The sequence below is a fragment of the Hirundo rustica genome, chromosome 1, assembly GCF_015227805.2.
Source record: "Hirundo rustica isolate bHirRus1 chromosome 1, bHirRus1.pri.v3, whole genome shotgun sequence".
Taxonomy (NCBI): Eukaryota; Metazoa; Chordata; class Aves; order Passeriformes; family Hirundinidae; genus Hirundo; species Hirundo rustica.
Genome location: NC_053450.1, coordinates 117,665,389 through 117,686,052, shown reverse-complemented (window position 1 = coordinate 117,686,052; position 20,664 = coordinate 117,665,389). Strand labels below are relative to the sequence as shown.

The 20,664-nt window shown below is 45.8% G+C and overlaps 2 protein-coding genes across 4 annotated transcripts; one reads left to right on the top strand and one right to left on the bottom strand.

The window, feature by feature from the left end:
* Window positions 1-1,231: 1,231 nt before the first annotated feature.
* Window positions 1,232-14,768, bottom strand: NKIRAS1 (NFKB inhibitor interacting Ras like 1). Of its 2 annotated transcripts, XM_040057625.2 has the most exons (5): window positions 14,699-14,744; window positions 13,521-13,614; window positions 12,744-12,868; window positions 4,945-5,186; window positions 1,232-2,100 (listed from the first exon to the last, which is right to left on the bottom strand). In XM_040057625.2, the coding sequence occupies exons 3-5, from the start codon at window positions 12,835-12,837 to the stop codon at window positions 1,861-1,863; spliced, it is 576 nt and encodes a 191-aa protein (XP_039913559.1). In that variant the 5' UTR covers window positions 12,838-12,868; window positions 13,521-13,614; window positions 14,699-14,744; the 3' UTR covers window positions 1,232-1,860. The 2 variants fall into 2 exon arrangements, with proteins under 2 accessions (XP_039913559.1, XP_039913549.1); XM_040057615.2 differs by lacking the exon at window positions 12,744-12,868 and having other exon boundaries at window positions 14,699-14,768.
* A 58-nt stretch (window positions 14,769-14,826) lies between these two features.
* Window positions 14,827-20,422, top strand: RPL15 (ribosomal protein L15). Of its 2 annotated transcripts, none has more exons than XM_040074800.2 (4): window positions 14,827-14,934; window positions 16,353-16,534; window positions 17,848-17,984; window positions 20,066-20,422. In XM_040074800.2, the coding sequence occupies exons 2-4, from the start codon at window positions 16,363-16,365 to the stop codon at window positions 20,369-20,371; spliced, it is 615 nt and encodes a 204-aa protein (XP_039930734.1). In that variant the 5' UTR covers window positions 14,827-14,934; window positions 16,353-16,362; the 3' UTR covers window positions 20,372-20,422. The 2 variants fall into 2 exon arrangements, with proteins under 2 accessions (XP_039930734.1, XP_039930725.1); XM_040074791.1 differs by having other exon boundaries at window positions 16,350-16,534.
* The last annotated feature ends 242 nt before the right edge of the window (window positions 20,423-20,664 follow it).

Here is a 20,664-nt window from a genome sequence, read left to right as displayed (position 1 = left end):
CAAGCATGCAGGCAGATACGGAGCCTTCTGCGTAGGGAGAAGCCTGGAGTACACGTGTGTTCAGTAGGAAATGAGTGAGGAGGGAGTGTCATGCTGCAGCATCGCTGGGGACAATGACTATTACTGGCCAGGTGGGGGGAGGTCATGTTATAGTGCTTACTCAGCTGCAGTGTTGCAATGGAAACAATTGTATGTTCCTAGCAGGGCATTACAAGAGCTTGCTCATTCATAATTGCTCTCTTATCTTACCCGTTGGCCACAGCAATTCAAACTATATTGAGCAAAGCACATAAGGAGTTTCGTCTACCTTCATTATAATGGTAGGGATTCCTGCTTAATTTTCAGTGAAGTGTACTGCTGCTCTGACATTAATAATGCTGACAGACTTTAGTAATGCTGACAGGCTTTATTAATCAGTATTCAGGAAGAGCAATACTATGAGCTTAATTGTGATCATTAAGCACACTATTTAGCAGTTATGATATGACAGTGCAAATATTGCTTGTGGTATTGCTGATTCACTGTGAAATTCTCAGTATTTGTTCAAAAGAGGATTAATTTAGTGGAAAATGCTGGGTACTTCACTCCCTCTCCCTGCTCTTGCCTTCAAATATAAAGAAAAGCTAGCATCAATTAGTACAGGTTGTTAGATGCCAAAAACTGGCCCCTGTCTCTGGGAAAAGCTGCTCATTCTGTTGCTCTATCTATTCTCTTTTGTTCAGTTTACTGCCAGGCTGGCCTGGGACAGCAGATTCCTGCAGCAAGCAGGTTTGCCAAACACGACAGCACACGCAGTTGTGCTCCTGCAACCAGACCACGTACAGGTTATTTCTGGGCATTTGCCACAGGGATGTCTCCAAAAAGGCAGCCTCCTACCCTCCTAAGCCCCCAGCTGCAGAGTCATTCAACACTTTGTACCAGTTGTTATCTGGCCTAGGGAGGGTGGATTGCTGCAGCTTGCCTGAGCAGCCAGGTAAGCGTGCCCTAAACAGAGCCCAGCAATAACTCCTGCATACAAAATCAATCCATATAATTCTCAGTAAAATTACCACCTACGGGAATGTGACTGATTTGTAGTGGACGATGCTATAACAAACCCACAGCTATGTTGTCCTTAGGTTGTTGTTGTTCAATCAGTGGGTGTTCTGAGAGCTTTTCTGGTTTCTACAAATGAATTCCTAACCCAGAAGCACTGCTTACTAGACTTTGTTGACAGGGTTCATGTTGGGGTATTTCCCAAAAGATGTGGGGGGTGGTTTTTTAATGATTTCATTGGGGATTTTTTTTCTTCCAGAGACTAGCAGAACATCAGTGGCTAAATTTGGTTACTGTTTGTCCTGCTCCATACCCTTCTCCTACAGCAAGACACTGATCTCAGCCTCTTGCAGCATTAAAAAGCCCTGTAGCCCTGTTTAAGGTCAAGGTAAAAGAACTGTTCCCATTTAAAATATATCACCTTTCCAAATTGAATGCTTTATTGCAGAAAATACTTTTTGTGACTAAAGGCTATAGATCTGCAGGGGGATTATATACTGGTAAGCTTGTTGATTTGTCCCTCAACATGGCTGTATCCAGGTATAGTAAAAGCCCTGCTAGAGAGCTATCCATCTATGGAGGAGGAGGTATCCTCCTCCATAACCCTGGCTGCAAAATAACTGCTCTCATAAAGTGCTTTTTGAGGCTTTTACCACCAGCGGCTTTTTCAAGCCAAGTCTGTGAGAAGGAAGGATACCTCTTAGCTATAAGCTTGCTGATTTTATTGCTGAATGATATTATTGCTTTAAGTGAAACTGCAAAGAGCAAATAGCACAAAAGGGATTTAGACTGTGACCTGGCAGCAGGAGACAATGCTAAGCTAGTCTAGTTTTCACAGTTATTCCCTTTGCTCTTCCTTCCAGGCAAGGGAAATGTTGATTTGTTCTGGGACTGGGACAGCTTGCTAGCTAAGAAGGTGAAGGGTTCAAGCAGTGTTTTCCGATCTGTCACAGTCACTTCCCAGAGTCTCACTTTCTCGGCCCTTGCCCATTGCTGTGCTGCTTCTGTTTCCACTTGTCTTTGGTCCAGGAGGTCAGTTTTGTTTCCCAAGACAATAACTGCAACCTACAAACCAAACAAGAGGGTGAGCTTTATACTAAAACCATCTGCCAGTCACAGTCCTTTTAAACAGCAGGGAAATAGAAACACAGTTCAGACTTGTTCTGTAACTCAGCACTGGCACAAGGTAAGTTGCATGTAGTTTGAAAGATAGGGGTCTGGAATTTGAATTAGCCTCATCATCTACTTATGGGTTGGAAGTTTGTTTTAATCAGGATATGCAGGACTTCCCCTTCTCACCACCCCACTCCCTGTCCTCAATGATTGCTTGAAAGGAAACAATACCCAAGAGATCCAAAGTTAAACAGCCCTATTCTCCACTTACTTGGCAATTGAGCTGCCCTAGACAAATGATAAGAGCATGATATCCGAGTAGGTCACAGTAGCAGATGCTTGAGAGATGAAAAAATGCACAGCAGCAGAGAAAGCCTGGATCCCACAGTGTGGGTTTTGCCACCACTGTTTCTTTCCTAAGCCCCATCCCGCAATATAAATAAAGCCAACCATGCCAGCAGTCCGGGCAGGCTGGGCTAGGGGCCCCCTGTCCCAGCTCAGCCCTGCCAGCTGCCCAGCCCCAGGCACCAAGAGCCACCCGAAGGACTGAAGGGGACACTCTGCTGGGAGGGGCACATAAGCACCAGCAGCATTCTCGGGGGAGCAGTTTCAGGAGCAGCTGGTTAGCTAAGGAGAACAGCACAGCAGTATTAACTCAGATCTGCAGTTGTAAGGATCCATCAAGTGACTTGTGTATCACCCACATAGTCCAGGGGGGCTGAGCTCAGTAAGTACACGAAGTTTCAGCTCTTGGAAGTGCCAAAGGCAGTGCTGGCCACGTGAAGATACTGCTCCTCCTTATTTAAAGTTAACTATTTTCTAAAAATGTTTTACCAGCACCAGCTCTTTGGGGAACCCATGGCTACATTTTTAGTTCAAGGTCCTTAGACAAACTGTTTTCATCTCTACACTAGTGGTTTGACAAAGATCAAGTGATAAAGTCCTCTCTTGCAGATGATTTGTGGGGTTTGCTGTGGCCACATCTGCTTGCTCTTTCCTGTTCATCAGGCTAACTCCAGAATGCCTTATGCTTCTTTCCAGCTGGAGATGTTTGTCCTGTTCCTGTGAGGTCTGAGACTTCCTTTCTTTTCTACAGCAGTCCAGGGTGTTTGGAAAAATGCTGCTTAGGGGTTTTTTCCCCCCTCTGTGAGTGCTTTGAAAGAAGCTACAATCTTCATGTGTATTTACCGCATGCTCCAGCTGAATTTTAGCTATGGCAAAGCTCTGTCAATATAACAGAACAAAACCTCTATTTAGTATAAAATTTGGCCAGGCTTTAAGGTGCGTGCTGGAGAGCCCCCACAGCCAGCAAAGGCAAGGAACCAGCCAGCAGTGCTTTCTGTCATCTGCCACACAACAGGAGACTGTGCCACTCAATGAGCTGAAGTTCTCCCAGCTCAGAAGCTCCATTTGTGGAGATACATCCCCAATTCAGTAAAGAATTCATTCTAGCAGAACCCAGACTTTAAATCATAGAATCATTAATCTGCTGATTAACAGCTTACCTTAAGGTGAACTCTTGATCTTACCTTGTACACCTTAAAGCCTATTTTTTATGGAAATCACAGGAATGAAAACTGTTTTATCCATCTTACTATGGCCACCACTTTTTAAACTATCCCCAGTCAAAATCACAATTTTAAGCTCTCCAAAAGGATAAGGAAATTGGCTGTTTTCGAAAATACCTACATGCAATGAGAGAGAAGAGTTCTGACAGGTAATGCAGACGAGCAGGACGCAAATCCTGTTAGGGCTGTGACCGCCTCTCTGCATTACAACATGCTGTATAGTACCAAATCAGGGCCGTCAGAAAACAGTGCCTGGGAAAAATTTCCTGCTTGTCCACCTTTCCTTGCCCTGCAGGGGAGTTATGCTTGACTCCTGTATCCCTGATATACGTGACAGGCTGCAGCTCACACCAGCCCTACCACCTAACATACCTCTCCTGTGACTGCACATTCGTCTGCCGTCAAACTTGGGCCTGCCTTCCTCCACCACCCTGTGTGCTGTCAGTATAAAACAAGTTACATTTTTGCAAAGTCTCTCCCTACCATTATCCAATTTATTCTTCATGCTTTTCTTTTTTTCCTTTTAAACAGCATAAAACAGGCATTTGGAAAGCTGTGGGCTAAAGTCATTTAACAGGGAAAACCACTTCAGAATATAGATACTGTAGGAAAAGCCGTAATGCTAATGCCACATGCAAGTTATATTTGTTTAGCTAAGCTGGAACACTGTCAGCTGAAAACACTAGCTGCTTTCTAAGGGAAAATAGAGCAGTCATTTCACACAATTGAATTGATTCAATATAGTTGTTAAAATACATTAAAGCTGCTTTGCCAATTGACTAATGTCTGGGAGACCCATTGTCAATTACACTAGTTTGTAAGCCATCAAGTACATGAATACAAAACAAACAAAGATAATGCCCTTCGTTATATTATTCTACGCACTTGACTTCTCCCGTACAATATCTAAAAAAACATGAGCTGCTCTGCTGTAGACCATATGTTTTATTAGTCATAAGTGTCCTGGCTGGTGTATTCAGCTGACTGAATTTTCGCTGTAGTAGAGGAAATAAGGAGGAAAACAAAAAAAATCATTCTTTTGCATGACCTGCATGGCATGTGAATTAAGCTTCCCTGGCATGTGAAGGCCTCCTTTTTGCTGGGTTGCCCAAGGCTGTGGGTACATTCATTTTCCTTTGTACACGACAACATTTTCAGAAACAAAAGCTGGGCTTTCCGACCTTAACTTCCTATCACTGATGCAGCATTTAGCCATCCAGGCATTTACCTCCTTTTTGTCCCTGAAGACATCGATCTCCTTTTTGAGCAGTTCAACTCTTTGGAACGCTTCGAGGCTGGTCACGGCGTACACCAGGACGAAGCCGTCAGCCACAGAGAAATAGTGTTTGGGCAATTCCACGCCCTCCTGCAGGCCCCTGGTGTCATAAAGCCGCAACTGTTCCTTCACGCCTCGGTCTGTCTCCACCGATGCCAAATACACATCTTCCATTGTGGCACCCTCCTCTAAGCCTGTTTAAAAACAAGCAGGAATGTTCCACTGCAGTAAGTACAGCCTCACTGTAAGAATTCTTTGCAGTGCAGCAGAATTTTGCCCCACAGTAGCTTTCATTTACAGAGTGGCTTGACCAGGCCTTGACCTTGCCTGGCATCTCCATGGAGGGCTGTATTCATAGATGACTGAACCAGCTATTTCCAATAGTGACACTGTAAATACATGAACATGTAAGCACATGATTATGCCTTTAATTAATCTATACAAGATGAACATTCAGAATAGGATAAGATATATGCTCTCCTCCCAAGTTTTCTAAACTCCAGCCACCCAGTTTTACCAGTTCTGTGCCAAACATGCTGCAAAACGAGCCTGCCCAAACATACCCTTTTGGAACAACAACCAGGGAATACCAGACAGTCAAGTACTAACATCTTAAGCCTGCTTCTTTGCCTCATAATGAGCTGGATCACACTGCAGAAGTGGGAGCCAAAGGAGTAATTCTGGAAATGAATGTATATTGGTGGTACAACTAACCAACAGGTGAAATTAAGCCAGAAAGGGAAAAGGGTTTTTGCAGGCAAAGAAAGTTGCGTACTCTATTTACTGAAATACACAGCGAGCTTTTTTCCATCCCCTAGGGATTTAAAATGACTCAGATTTGCTAATAGGAACAAGTTCACTTACTGCAAGGCAAGAGCATGCACGAGGTAACAAGCTTTCATATATGTATCACCTGTTCCACCCCGACTATCTGCATTCTGGCCCTCTGTCCCTCCTCCTGTCCACACAGCCAATGTGAGGTAATTCAAGGCAGCTTGCTTTGAACTAATTAAAATTATTTTTCCTAAGCCAAACCTGAAAACACGTAAAACTTAGCTTTGTGTTCTTCCTGTATGCAGGTGCATAAGGTTACAGGTTGAAACAATCTATAGTGTAACTGGGCCACTTTCAGAGCTGGTTTTAAGTATTCATCTAAGTCCTCTGTAACCCACGTTTTTGCCTCCACTGCACTCCTACATACAATTGTTTGCTGTTGCAGGACTACAGTAATGAGTCCTGCTTTATTGTCTTTGTCTGCCAAAAAAGGACCATTTTAGTGTATTGTTTAAGAAAACACAAGGGATTATCTGGCCTTAGAAAATAAGGATTTTGCTATATTCAATGACACTATTCAAAACATTTCACGTTGACAAACAAGCTAAAGCATTCCACCCACGCGGATGGTTTCCCGTGATGTATGCAGCATTCCTGTGCAGGAAAGTGGCACAAGCTGTTCTTTTTGCCCCTCTCTGTGCAGTCTTCATAGATCAAACTCTTATTAGGTTTCCAAAGATTTAATTTATCTCACCTCCAAATATAGCCACACTAATGTGTGGGAGCAAAACCAAGAACAGGAGGACAAAGCAAAGGTTAATAAAAAGAGGAAGCACAAATGCATCCTGTGTGATCATAGAATGTGTTAAAGGGGCTGAGGTAGTAACAAAGCCCTTTCTGGATATAGCACTGTTGTTTAGACACAGCACTATATTCTTGCTCTGCCTCGTTACATTGTACAGACAGGTCAAGGAAATAACTGGAATCAGTAAACGCAGCTTTGTCGAGAAGGAAGGAACCATAAATACCTACGTTTTCTTTTTAAAAAGCAATAAATAATATTGTACAGGTTTTCATCCTCTAAATGCTATGCAGTAATTCAACAGTTTCTAATATATCCACGTTATCCTGTGACAATCTCCTCCTAATGGCATTAAAAGCAGCAGTGAAAAGTATGTATTTTAACATCCTGTTTAAAAACCAAGAGGAAAATTTAAGACCTGGGACTTAACAGAATAGAGCAACAAATTATGATGTGAAATAGGGGGAGCACTTAGGAGGGAGGTGAAATTTATGCACCAGTATCAGATTCCAGAGGTGAAATTTCACCTACATGTACTGGGGGAGGGAGTATATGCAAGTAGTTTCCTAAGTAAACATAGATAATTATTTAGAAATACCTGTGTCACCTTATTCTAGTCCCTGCTCCTAAAGCCTAGATCATGTACCAGCCACATCTTGCTGACAATGTTGTTTACACTTCTTGTTAGTAAAACCCCATTCAAACACTTCCTAGGTCTCCGTTCAAACACGGGTTAGGAATGTTGTTGTAAGAGAAGCAACACTAGTCAGTGTCCTAGAAAGGTGCTGGCACCATCCCATCCTCCTTGCCACAAAGATCCTGATTCTCCTTCCTTTCACTGGCATCCCCAGGCATCCTTCCACCATCTCTACCTGGGTGGGCAAGGGCACTTGTGCTGGGGAGTTACTGTCCTGCAGACTGCTGCCAGCGTGAGTAGTTTTTCCATGGAGCAGAGCACTAGAGTGGGCCAGCTTTCAGGTTCAGATGTTAGAGGTGTCAAGGGGAACTAATAAGATAGTGCACAATGTCATGCCTCCTTTGAAAACTAAAGATATAAAAAAGTTGGAGAGGGAAAGGAGGGCTAGACAGAAGTGATGCCACTCTCTAGCAACTACTTAGCTGGTGCCAATCTTAGGACAGGCAGAAAGGTCTTTGTTTTTTACCAACTGCTGCCACAGAGGAACCATAACGGGAAGCCTCAGTCATAAAAACGGTGTTGTTCCAACCCCTTGTGGCTTCCCAACGAGGAAAAGAAAAGGCTCAATATACTAATGAATACTGCACACTCAGGGTAGGCACAGCAGATAGACTGCAAGCACCCAAGTCAATCAAAATTTCAAGAGGGACAGAGTTTCAAAAGTTCCCAGTTAGATCTTGAACATTAATGCAGAACAAATTTTGTGTCTCCTTGAGTACTTTTAAAGATCTCCTATGTAATCTCTTTTTCCCTTTTTCCAGAGGAATTCAGCAAAAAAAGCTCCTAAAACCTGCTATTCCTTCTGTTTGTAAATTGCAGAATAACAGGTTTTCTTATTTAGATCTCAAAAGACAGTGTATCAGAGGACCCCTGACTTGGGAAAGAGCTGGACAAACCTCAAGAGGAGCTGATCTATTTAGATTTAGCTGCTAGGAAAGTATTGGTCCCACCAACAAATAGCCAGGTTGTGACCCTCAGTTACATACATTCAGTTGCATTTTCATCTATTTCTAAAATGCAAAGCTGACTGCAACTCTATTACCAGGGAGTTTTAATTTAAGAAGTGAAGACATAAAAAGGCATCTCTGCCCATGACAAGGGGGTTGGAAGGAGATGATCTTTAAGGCCCCTTCCAACACAAGTCATTCTATGATTCTATAAATGCATAATTAGGTTAATTAGCCTCCACATCCAAAGTGTGTTAGCCAAAACCCCAAATTCCTCCAGCTGGAACAAGTGAGGCAATTTCTCTCATTATGACTTCTACCACAGTAATACATGGTGTTTCATCCCTAGCTAGTAAGAGGATCTGAAGTAGCTGCTTATGAATAACCTGACCACACCAGCTATTTACACAGCCAGGAGGCAGAGATAAGTTTTCTACAAGGGAGAGTTCTCATCTCCTCCTGTTGAGCTGATAAGCTTTAGTATAGGCTGAGAGGCCAGAAATATTTTAAAGGCAGAAGGAAGACTCCTTTCTGCACCATTACTGAACAGGAACACTGTTTAAGGAAAAATATCCATCCTCTTCACAGACACGTCCTGTGCCAAAGCTGAGCCAGCAAGTGTCCTGCTAGCCTAGTTGAGAGAAGTCAGGCCAAGCAGTGCCAGGTACCACAGGTACTTAATGGGACCATCTTCTCCTGCCAATCAAGGACCCTTTTCATGACTGAGGAGATAAGACTGGTCCCTCTTTCTTCAGGACAGCAAGAGAAAGTGGAGGATGTGTACAAACGCAACACTTAATTCACAAAAAGAGAGATCATCCCAGATACCAGGCAATCACTGGATCATAGAATAGTTAAGGCTGAAAATGATTTCTAAGATCATTAAGTCAAACTGTTGAACCAGCACTGCCAAGCCCACCATTCAACCATGTTCCCAGGTGCCATATCTACATGGTTTTTGCACACTTCCAGGAATGGGGATTCCACCACTTCCCTGGGCAGTCTGTTCCAATGCCTGACTACCCTTTTAGTGAAGACATTTTTCCTAATATCCAATTTAAACCTCCCCTAGCACAACCTGAGGCCATTTCCTCTTGTCCTGTTCTTTGTTACTTGGGAGAAGAGACTGGCGCCCACATTGCTACATTCTCCTGTCAGGTATCTGCAGAGAGCAGTAAGATCCCCCTTTGGAGCCTCCTTTTCTCTGGGCTGAACAAACCCAACTCCCTCAGCTGCTCCTCATCACAGTCATGCACCAGACCCTTCCCTTCACCAGCTTAATTTTCCTTCTCTGGACCCACTCCAGCCCCTCAATGTCTTTCTTGTAGAGAGGAGCCCAAAACTGAACACAGGATTCAAGGTGCTGCCTCATCAGTGCTGAGCACAGGGGGAGAATCACAGCGCTGCTCCTGTTGGTCACACCATTTCTGATACAGGCCAGGCTGCCATCAGCCTTCTTGGTCACCTGGGCACACTGCTGTACCTGTGTATGTACCACACACATATGTGCAATCCTTAACAACTATTTGCCCTGACCTATGGCAAAACATGACTCAATGCTAAATCTGCACCCATTTCAAACATTTCCTTTTATTTTTTTTTTGTAACTCCTTGTATTAGTTTGGCTAAAGTATCTGCCACACAATAGCTACGTTATTTTATGTGGCTCTGAGAGCATCTCTCATCTGTTTGTCCTCTCCTTTCCATCTTGGGCCACAAGGCAAACACCCTTGCAGTTTAAAGCCTAGCACAAAATCCAATACCAGAAATCATTGCTCACATGCAGGTAGTCCTTTTTTGGGGTATTTCTCCTTCCTGAGTACTTTTTCCTCTTTGACCTCAAGCAACCTTAATGGCTTTGCAAGAGTGTTAGCTGCTGACTGTGTCAGTAACAGTGGCACTTAAGGACTTCATCCATGACAAGCCAGGGAGACCTAAAGGTGCATGTTTTTCTAGGAAAAGAAACAGTGCAACTGGGTTTTACAGCACCATCACCAAGCACACAGCCAGGAGCATGGGCTCAAAGCCAAGGGCTTTACATAGCAGCGTGAAACCTCCAAGGACTCTAATCACTACCCTGACACAGCTGTGCCACCACTCCTTTTTACAGGAAAGTCAACAGGAGGCAAGTAAGCATTGACAGACTCATGGCTGATTTACAGCCAGGAGGAGACTCTCATGACAGTGGCTGCAACACCTTGGAGAATGGCAGCAGACCTTGTGCTCTGAGCCTCCAACCAAGTTCTAGTGTGCCTCTTGTCACTGAGAGGAGGATGTGCCCACCATCAGAACAGAAAGACTCCCTGTGTTGGCTCAGCCATCCTCCTCACGGCTCCTGGGCCCTTGCAGCGGCCGCAGAGCTACTCGTGACGTCAGTCAGGAAGCACAGGTTTTGAAACAGCTTGTGTCCACATTGCCATGCCCAGTGAGCTGCCTTGCTGGCTGGCTCTGAACAGACAGGCTTTCAGCAAACACACACTAGTCCCTTCTTGCCTCCGGCCAAAAAGGCCAGCAGCCAAGATGTACATGTCAGCTTTCTGGAGCTCACAAGCTTTAGGAAACGAGGACTGAGATGCTGTAATCTTGTTTCAGGTGTAGAAGGGCCACCCCTGCAATGGCAGCACCATTGTGCAGTTTAAAGCAGCTCAGCCAAGGAGCAAAGACCCACCATTCCTCAAACTCCGTCCTTGCGTAGTGAAATCCTCACAATGGCATCCTGCCTCTGCAATTCAGGAGTTAAATCAGCACAGCATGGAACAGTAGCTGAAGGTCTTCTGGGAACCATTTCCACAAGCCCATAATCCAGGCAACCTCTGCCACGACTGCCTACATGCTGAGGAAGAGGCAGGGAGGATGGTCACCACTCAGCAGGACTGCCAAAAGCACCAGCTTGTTAGTCCATCCCCCTAAATGTGCCTGATGGCCTGTGGCCACTCATCTCTTGGGGGTGCAGCAGCTCTGTAATGACCCTCTCCATATCCTGATCTTGACTCTGCTGCTTGCCCTCTTTCTCTGAATGTCTTAGGAATACAATTTGACATCACAGAAAACAGGAAGCTATATTCTTTCCTTGCACTCTCCATCCACTATCAGCTGTTCCTTACCTTACCAGTAACTCCAAAACATAAGAGCAGAGCTGCAGGCAAAGAAAAATGATCTTTTTAAGTGCATGGGGGCCAGGGGGGAGGTCTGCATTGCTCAATGGCCAAGCTGGAGCAGAGCATTTGGGAGTGACAGAGGGACACCCATGGCTAAACCCCAGGCAGGAGGCCTCCCTCCGGTTCTGTCAGCCAGTGTCCATGACGTTGTATAATCATGTACATGGCTGTCTCCATAAATAGCTCCTCTGATCAGCAACACCCAAATATCCTTCCTGCCTCGGCTGCTAATAGGAGGCAGGAATTAATGCAAGGCAATACGATTTAAGTAACGTGGCCTTGCTCATGCTGCTTGACAGTCAGCTGGGTGCCTCTGACAGTCACCCAGCCCGGCACAGAGGAGAGGCAGGTCGGTAGCAAAGGGAAAAACCTTCAGCCTGCAAAGCTTTGCAGCCTTCACGTTGAAAGCTACACGGGGCTACGTGCCTAGCGCTTGGTAGGATGCCGCAAACAGATGTTGCTGCAACATTAGAGGAAATCCTTCTTTTAAACACGGGTATTAGCACACAGTTCTGTATCACGCTTTGCCAGCAAATTCCTCCCATCCACACATTTTAAAGGTGCAGTGCTGCAAAGCACCACGCTAGAAATCCTTGTGTTTATCCATCAGCTTCCCCTGATGTCTAATTTGCTGGCTCAAGAAAAAAATGCTCAGAAAACATCTTCTGTCAGAGCCATTGTGCCACCCCTTGTTTCCAGGTGAGGTGGGAATAATTTGTCAGCTTGATGATCACTGCCCTACCTTTCAAAGCCAAATGTGGAAACAGAGGGAAATGTGCTGGCTTTGCCTTTGTTCCCTTTCTTTTGTGCACAGCAAATATCAGGCACCCCCTGTTCCTCTGTCAAGTCTGTTTTCCCCATAAGGATTTCTTAGAGGAGACACCTGGCCTTCAAAAATCAGCACCAGACGTGGAACCCAAAGCTGAGCTGTTTTCCTTTCCAGAGCTTTGATTAAATGTTAGCCAAAACCAAGCAAAATAAAGCTTTAAGAAGATGAAACAAAAGTCTAAACAGTGTCTATGCTCATCATGTGACAGCTATTTATTTTTCAGGCATCTATGGCACTGAGATATTTCTTTTGTAAACCCGCAGCAGGCACATCACCTACTTTCAGTGTTTGTTTCTTTTCAAACATTCTTGTGTATTATTACTGGGAACATCATGGAACGGGTTCTTCTCCAAGACTCTTTTAAAAATCCAAAAGCAAGGGACTATGAATTTTAAGAACAGCCCAGAAATGCCACAAAACCGCATTAATTTCCTCTTTCACCTCAGCACAGTTCGCAGTCCTCCCTTATTGGTGTTTTGGGGCCCACACCGAACAAGATGCTAGAAAAGGAAACAACCTCCCCCCAAAAGCGAAAACGTCTCACCAATAGTATGCTTTCCATAGAGAAGCTGCTCCAAAATCGCAGTCTTTCCCACTGAGGCCATTCCACAAACCACCACCTTGTAGCCCTTTCCCATGCTTCCCGCGGGCCGGTTCCGCAGCGGAGCCCTGTGCAGACACGGGAGGCTGTGAGCCTGGCACGGCGCAGGGACGGGCACCCGGCGGCAGCCAAGCCCACGGAAGGCGCAAGGCAAAGCGCGAAGCAGCGGGGGCACAGCTCCCTCCCAGCGCTCGCCGGCGACTGGTATTTTTAGGACTAGAATTTCCTCCCACACTATTTTTTCAGGTTTTAGGCTGCTGCCAGTGGTGCCGATGCTTGCCTGCAGCCTCGACACTTGTCCTGTCAGGTTTGGGGAGACTGGGAGCGCTGGAGCACGCACACCCCCGGGGCGCGGTGCTGTGTGTGTGCACGGCGTGATTGGGTTTGCAGTGGGCTTGATGGTACCTCACGGTACCAGGACGGCTTCTGGAAATGCAAGAAAATGGTGGTTCCTTCCCTTTTATTCTGCTCACAGAAAGTTTCTAGCTTTTACGGACTAGGAATTACAAAACAGGAGCATAAAAGGCAGAAGCGCAGGAAAGCAAATGCAGAAGCAGGTTCTTTGGACTTTAAGTCACTTTGATGGGTGGGGGTTGGTTCTAGCAGGAGGCATCCAGCAGCTAGCAGCACTTGCCCCTGCCAGTGAGCCACAGCAGGGCAGCAGGGCCTGACTCAGTTTGCTGTTTGGAGCCATTTCCCACCGAGAGAGCTGAAGGGTACCTTTTCTGGACCAGGAAGGGCTGGCGTTGTCCTGCCTCAATTCCAGTTTAACCAGGCAATGCTTCGCAAGCCAGGGCTCTCCGAAAAGCATACGCTGAAAAACAGAAAGGTCATCCTGCAGCCGCAGGTAGGGAGGCAGAAAGGACTTGCAGGCTGGGAAAGCCTAACTCATGGAATCATAGAATGGCTTGGGTTGGAAGGCAGCTAAAAGATCGTCTTCCAGGTGCCTGCCATGGGTAGGGATGCCACCAATGAGGCCAGGTTGCCCAACACCCCATCCAACCTGTGCCATGCCATATGCATGAGGGATGGGAGCAGGGAAAGGAGCAGATCAGTGGGTACAGCCAGGACCTGAAGAACCAGGGACTCCACGGTGCCCTCTCCCTACCCTACATTGAAAAGGTTTTAGGATTGTTTTTAGTGCTTTTGGGGTTTTGTTGTTGTTGTTGTTGGGGTTTTTTTGGTTTTTTTGTTATTGTTGTTTTGTTGTTGTTGTTGCCCTTAGTGTTTATTATTTAGAATAGAATCATTAGGTTGGAAGAGACATCCAGTCCAAACATCAGCACAGAACTACCACTGTAACCACTAAACCACATCATCAGCGCCAGATCCAGATGCCTTTTAAACCCCTCCAGGGATGGCAACTCCACAACCTCCCCAGGCAACCTATTCCAGTGCCTGACTGCCCTAACAGTGAAAAATTTTCTTCTCATATCTAATCTGAGTCTCCCCTGTCCCAGCTGAAGGCCATTTCCTCTAGTCCTCTCACTGCAGTCACAGCAGAGGAGACCGACCCCCAGCTCACTACATTCTCCTTTCAGGAGAGGGATGTAGAGATGGATGAAGTTCCCCCCGAGCCTTCTCTTCTCAAAACTAAACAATCCCAGCTCCCTTCACCGTTCCTCATAATCTTACGATTTAAAAAATTATTATTATTTTACAGATTTTTTTTTTAAGGCTTTTCGGGGTTTTAAGCGAAGTCCCACCCCAATCCCTGACCTGGGGTCTTATGGGGGGTTGGGGAGAGGGGTTATCTTAGGGGATGCCGCGTTTCGCCCAGTGCCCCAATGCCCCGGGGGCAGCCCCCAAGGCGGGCCGCGCCCCCATGCCCCGGCCCCCGAGCGCGCCCCCGCCCCAGAGCGCGCCCCCGGGGCCGCCCCGCCGCCGCGAGCGCGCACCTGGACGGAGAGTCCCGGTCGGCCCCATTGACCCGCGCGGGCCCCGCCCCCGGCTCCCATTGGCGGCCGCGGGAGGCCGGGCCGGGCCAGGCCGGGCCGGGCGGGATGGGACGCGCGGCCCGCAGCCCCGCCGGACTACGTTACCCATGAGGCACCGCTGCCGCCGCCGGAAGTGCGTTTGGCCCGAGGGTTTGTGGGAAGTAGGGCCTTTCCTTTCCGTCGCTGGGCGCCATCAGGTGAGGGCTGGTCCGCGCGCGGCCTTTCCCTCAATCCGCGCCCATCCCGGGATTAGAGCGCCCATCCGCCCGTCCTGCCGCCGCCCCCGCCCGGCTCCGGGTGGGATAGGGCTGCTCCTGCGGCGCCGAGCCTCTGGCGGGCCGGTGGAAGGAGGGCCCGCGGGCTGCGTTCGGTGGGGCGGGGAGGGGAGCGGGGCACCCGGGGTGGCCCTGGCGCGCCAGAGTGGATGCAGGTCGGTGACAGACGGCGCGCCCTGGTTTGCTCCGGGTTTGCGGTTTGTTCGTGGGGCTTTTTTGTGCCATTAGGCCGTGAAGAGGTGGGGTGGCTGGGGATGGATGAGCTATAGCTGGGCAGGCTCTAACAAAAGGGATATCCAAAATCACACGTGAACTGTCTCTGGCGTGTTTTCAAATCTAAATAAAGTGAGCTGCGTGTTTCTGGTGGTGAGTTGGGTGGGGGCTTGAGGAAGTTCAGGTACACGTGCTGATTGCTGCAGATGTGTAAGGCCTCAGAGGCCTTTAGGAAAACAGCAGCAAACATGATGAAAAAATAAAGTAATAATTTGATTTTTGAAATGCCTTCAACTTTGAAGACGTATTCAGCTCAGAAGAGGGAGTTTGTAATAATCATTATTTTCTAAGGGACAAAATTTGACCTGTAGGAACTTTGTGTTGAGCCCTTGCTCTGCTGAAGTCAATACAAACTACCCCCGATGGTGCTCAACGGAAACGATTTTTAAAAACAACTTAAAAAAAACCCACAGGGCATCTCTGGAGCAAAACACAATTGTCAGCAGCAGTAGGACACTAACCTGTGACACTTCTTTCTTGGTATGACACGGTCAGTATGCTCTGTTTTACTTAAAGCCAAGTTCCAGCGGATGTGGAGGAAGGCCTTGTCTCTCCTGAGATATGGGAGGCACCATGTGAATAGCTCTAAGGAAGCAAAAGTCCCAATCCAGTTCATTTCTTAAGCACCTGTTAAACTTTCACTTAGTAATAAAACTGTTAAGCTTTCACTTAGAAGTAAAACCTCACTGAAGTCAAGAGTTACCAATAAAGGCCTCCTAGTCCTGTAGTTCTGGATAGATTTGTATGTAAAACTCATTTCAGGTGTTGGTGGGTTTGGTAGTATCAGACATAACGCATCTGAAAATTTCTCAGTTGAGGAGTTGAACTCTTCAGAATTAAAAAAAAAGGAAGAAAATTGCAGGGAATGATGATTGCAGGGTATCATGCTGAAGGTTGCCAGATGGGATCCATGTTCCCTGGTGTGTCAATGAATGTCAAAGAAGCATGAGAGCTCCCTCTCTGTCAGTGCTGTTCCATGTGTGATTTAGTGCGGTGTCATTGTTGGAAGATGTTCAAGCTGGGAGTTGTTCTTGGTGCACTGTTTTCACTGAGCTCTCATCCAGCAGGTAGACAGACATGGGTGCCTACAAGTACATCCAGGAGCTCTGGAGGAAGAAGCAGTCGGACGTGATGCGGTTCCTGCTGCGCGTGCGCTGCTGGCAGTACCGCCAGCTGTCGGCCTTGCACCGGGCCCCGCGCCCCACGCGGCCGGACAAAGCCCGCAGGCTGGGATACAAGGCCAAGCAAGGTAACGGCACAGACAGCTGAAGTCCACGTGCCTCACCATGGAGTGACACTGGCTTCCTTCAGTGACAGCAGAATGACGATTCTGAAACTGAAGTGTCCTGCATGAAATGAGCAGAATATCGTAAATGTCCTCAGTTGGTAGCAGTGCCCACAGCCTAAAACCTTAACTTCGCTTAATTTTGCGTCTGGGCCTTCTCTTGCTGTTCTGGCAGGTGAAGATCGAGTGGCCTCAGTTTTTGTTCTTGTGCAATGTTAGTGCCAAAGAATTAAGCAGGGTTTTTAGTATCCTAGGTTTGGGGGATTTCCTTTCTCTGCCCCAGTTTTGTCATGTGTTACTTTGACTTTTTTCAGGTGACTGAACTGTGACCTAGCACCTGGAAAAGAGCTGTAAGACGTCTGGATAGAGATTTGTGCAAGAGCATGTAGTAACAGGACAAGGGGGAATGGCTTCAGACTGAAAGAGTAGGTTTAGATTAGATATTAGGAAGAAGCTCTTTACTGTGAGGAGGGATGAGACACTGGAACAGATTGCCCAGAGGAGTTGTGAATACCCCTTCCCTGGCAGTGTCTAAGGCCAGGTTTAATGGAGCTCTAAGCAAACTAGTCAGTGGAAGATGTCCCTGTCCATGGCAGGGGGATTGGAACTGGATGATCTTTAATGTTCCTTCCAACCCAAGCCATACTATGACTGTATTACAGCTTCATGCACTTAGCCAAGATGATGGAGTTTGTAGTGTCGTTGAAAAAGTTACTGGTCAGGGAAAGAAATGGGAAAAGTGGCCATCCATGTGTAACTTGTGAAAATCCAGTTTAAAACCCAGTATGTCTATTCATAAAAGAAAATAAAAAGTGAAGACTTGACACTTCTGTCACTGCTTATCTAGTTTCCTCATTTCTCAGTGACCAGATTTTATCAGGGTTTGTTGATGGCTTGTGCTTCAGTGCTTTGTGAGTGCTGCCATCTGAATTGTGCAGTTCAGGTAGTGGTTTTGCTGGTGGGTTTTTTATTATTGTATTACAATGTAGCTGTAGCTGGTCTTAGTTGGTTTGGGACTGGATAGTGGAAAGGTGCCATAAGCTCTGGTTTCAAACCAAAAAATAGTTTTGTCAGGATACCACTTTCCTTACTCACTTGTAATGAAAATGATAAAAACATCTTGTACTGTCCACCTTGAGTTGTGAACTTTGGTAAAAATTGGTGTAATGACTTTGTGTTGTAGCATTTCATGTAAATTTTTGGGGATTGGAAATGCAGTGCAGGGATGAAAATTGCTACTAGAATTGTTGTAGTTCCAAAGTGGCTGTTTGTTTTAGGTTATGTTATCTACCGTGTCCGTGTTCGCCGTGGTGGTCGCAAACGCCCGGTGCCGAAAGGTGCAACCTATGGTAAACCTGTGCATCATGGTGTTAACCAGCTCAAGTTTGCCCGGAGCCTTCAGTCTGTAGCAGAGGTGAGTATTTTGGTTATTGCTCACAAATTTGTGTTGGAAAGTTTTAGCCTGTAAAAGCTGAACATACTTAGAGACAAAAAATACAAAACCAAACCAGCTGCTTTGTTAATAAGTTGTCGGTCACATTTTGAATAATGGTGGCAGGAAAGCAGCAGAATGTCTTTAAAAGCTCTATTGAGACATTAAAGAAGCTATTCAGACTTTTAAAATGAGGTCTGTGGGAATCATTTGAGTGGTTTAGTGAAGTTCATATTTCTAAAGTATTCCACAATATTTGTTATGAAAAACACGTAACTAGTCCAAGCCATGGTAAAATAAAGAGCTAGGCAGGAGAAATAAGAACTTGCATGGGCTAAGGTGTCTAAGTTGTCAGGAAATCCTACTGCTGTATTCCCTGCCACATGGTGTGGATCACCAGCTGTAGGTGATGGTCCTTTCACAAAGTACACGTGAGTTCCTGTCTGAAAGCCTGTAGCACCTGTTGTGCAGTAGTAGTGCTGCACAGCACGCTTAGCTGAAGCAGGGGTTAAAGGCAGCATGCCAGAGACCTGCTTCTTCATAAAAAACTGGTACCTCACAGGCACACAGCTTGCTGGTTAACTTACTTTTAGGTGAAATCTTGTTACTGAAATACTCAAAATGTAAGCTTTGATTTGATGAGATCTTGTAAGCTTCATTGCTGTCACAGTTGTAGTCTGGAAGAGATAGAGTTCTGACCTTTACAAAAAAGCGCCTTTTTTGGCGGGTTAGAGTTAATACCAGGCTGCATTCTCAAACGAGGCATTGTGGAAGAAGGGGAGTGTCATTGCCATTCCATCTTGAAGTAGAAGACTTTTCTGTTCTCAGGACTTTGAAAATATTGCTGAATGACTTATGCAAGTTGAATATGGTGGGATTTTTTTTTTTTTCCAGAGGAAAAAAATATAAATGAGAGAAGCTTATTTAAAAGAAACACAGGTGATGAGTTTGAATTAAAAATTCTATTCTGTTTTCAGTGCTCATGTCATTCTCTTCATATGTGTTACCCAGATGCCAGTGGCTAATCACATGCTCACTTATGACAGCTGTGGAAGAGGTTATTTGCCCTTAGTTTTAGCTTGAAATTTTCTGAATCTGACACGGTCTTTCCAGAAGACTTACATTTTTCACATTACAGAAATGCAAAGCTTCAGTTGGAGCTCCTGTCTTCGAATAGAAGCTGGTTGAGAGTGATTGGTGTTCTAATATTTCAAAACGGTGCTGCTCTCACACTAGAATGAAAGGACTTGAAAAAATGTTATTCCTTGTGCAGAAGATAGTCAAGGGCTGTTTAGGGAAGCCTGTAGCAATAGGTTAAGATCACATTGGGGAAGAAGATGGATGGGGTCCATTGGTTCATGCTTCCCCATGATGATGATGATAAAGTCCTACAATTAAACACGCTTAGTGTGTTTTAAATAAGACGCATTCTTGACAGGAGAAGCAGATTGAGTTGCATAATTGCTATTTTCTGTTTTGTTTTGTTTTCTAAACTAAAATTGTATCTTCCTAACCACAAGTGAGGATAGGAATAACAAGCACTAAAAGCCAGCAGTGGTGCAAAGATTTGTTACATCAGCTATTCCTTTACTCCTGCCAATGCAGACTTACTCTCTGCAGAAATTTCTTTCTCCCCTGTAGCTTTGGATGCACAAATTAATCAGTCTTTCGTAACTTCCCACAAAAGATTGTTCCGTGACCCCAAGTGCAGCTCGTGTTCTTCATCTTCACGTTGAAGTTATTTTTAGCATTGTGTATTTACTGACTGGGTGCTTCTGTGTGCACAGAGCTCTTTCTTTTGTCAACCAAGTGCCTTCCTGCTCGTGGTCTTTAAAACCTATTTCATGCAGGAATCCAAAGAGCCTTTTTTTCTTTGTAACACAGAATTCTTTTTAGCCATTACTTTTCTTGCACTTTTGCAGCTGGAAGGGGATGAGTTTTTGTAGGAAAAGAGGTCGTCCCAGGGAAAATTGAAATTTTACATTTGAGTTAGTAATCTTTCTGCATGAAGAGTGCCCTGCCTCCATGGTTTTACAGCCTGTTGCATTTATTTTTTCCTCTAGGAACGCGCTGGCCGTCACTGTGGGGCTCTGAGAGTCTTGAACTCGTATTGGGTGGGTGAAGATTCCACTTACAAGTTTTTTGAAGTGATCCTGATTGATCCCTTCCATAAGACCATCAGGCGGAACCCCGATACCCAATGGATCACCAAGCCCGTCCACAAGCACAGAGAGATGCGTGGGCTGACGTCAGCCGGGCGCAAGAGCCGTGGGCTGGGCAAGGGCCACAAATTCCACCACACCATCGGTGGCTCGCGCCGCGCGGCCTGGAGGAGGCGCAACACCCTGCAGCTGCACCGCTACCGCTAATTCTTGTAAACGTGGCCATCTAATAAAGATCATGCAGGTTGTTAAATTTAACAGTGCTTCTGCTGCTTCTTGGATAAGCATAGAATTCTCCAGGAGTTTCGGTGTTTTGAAATCTTGACAGGCTTTTGAAAATGTAATTTGGTACTTGGGAACACTGTAGGCCCTGACTTTAGAGTTCTGTGATGGGTTTCACTTTTGATAACATGGAAGGACGTGTGCAATGTGTATTGAAAGCCCATGTTCTTTGTTCTCTTGGTCTGAGTTTATTTAGTCACTGTTCGTAGGTTGGGGTC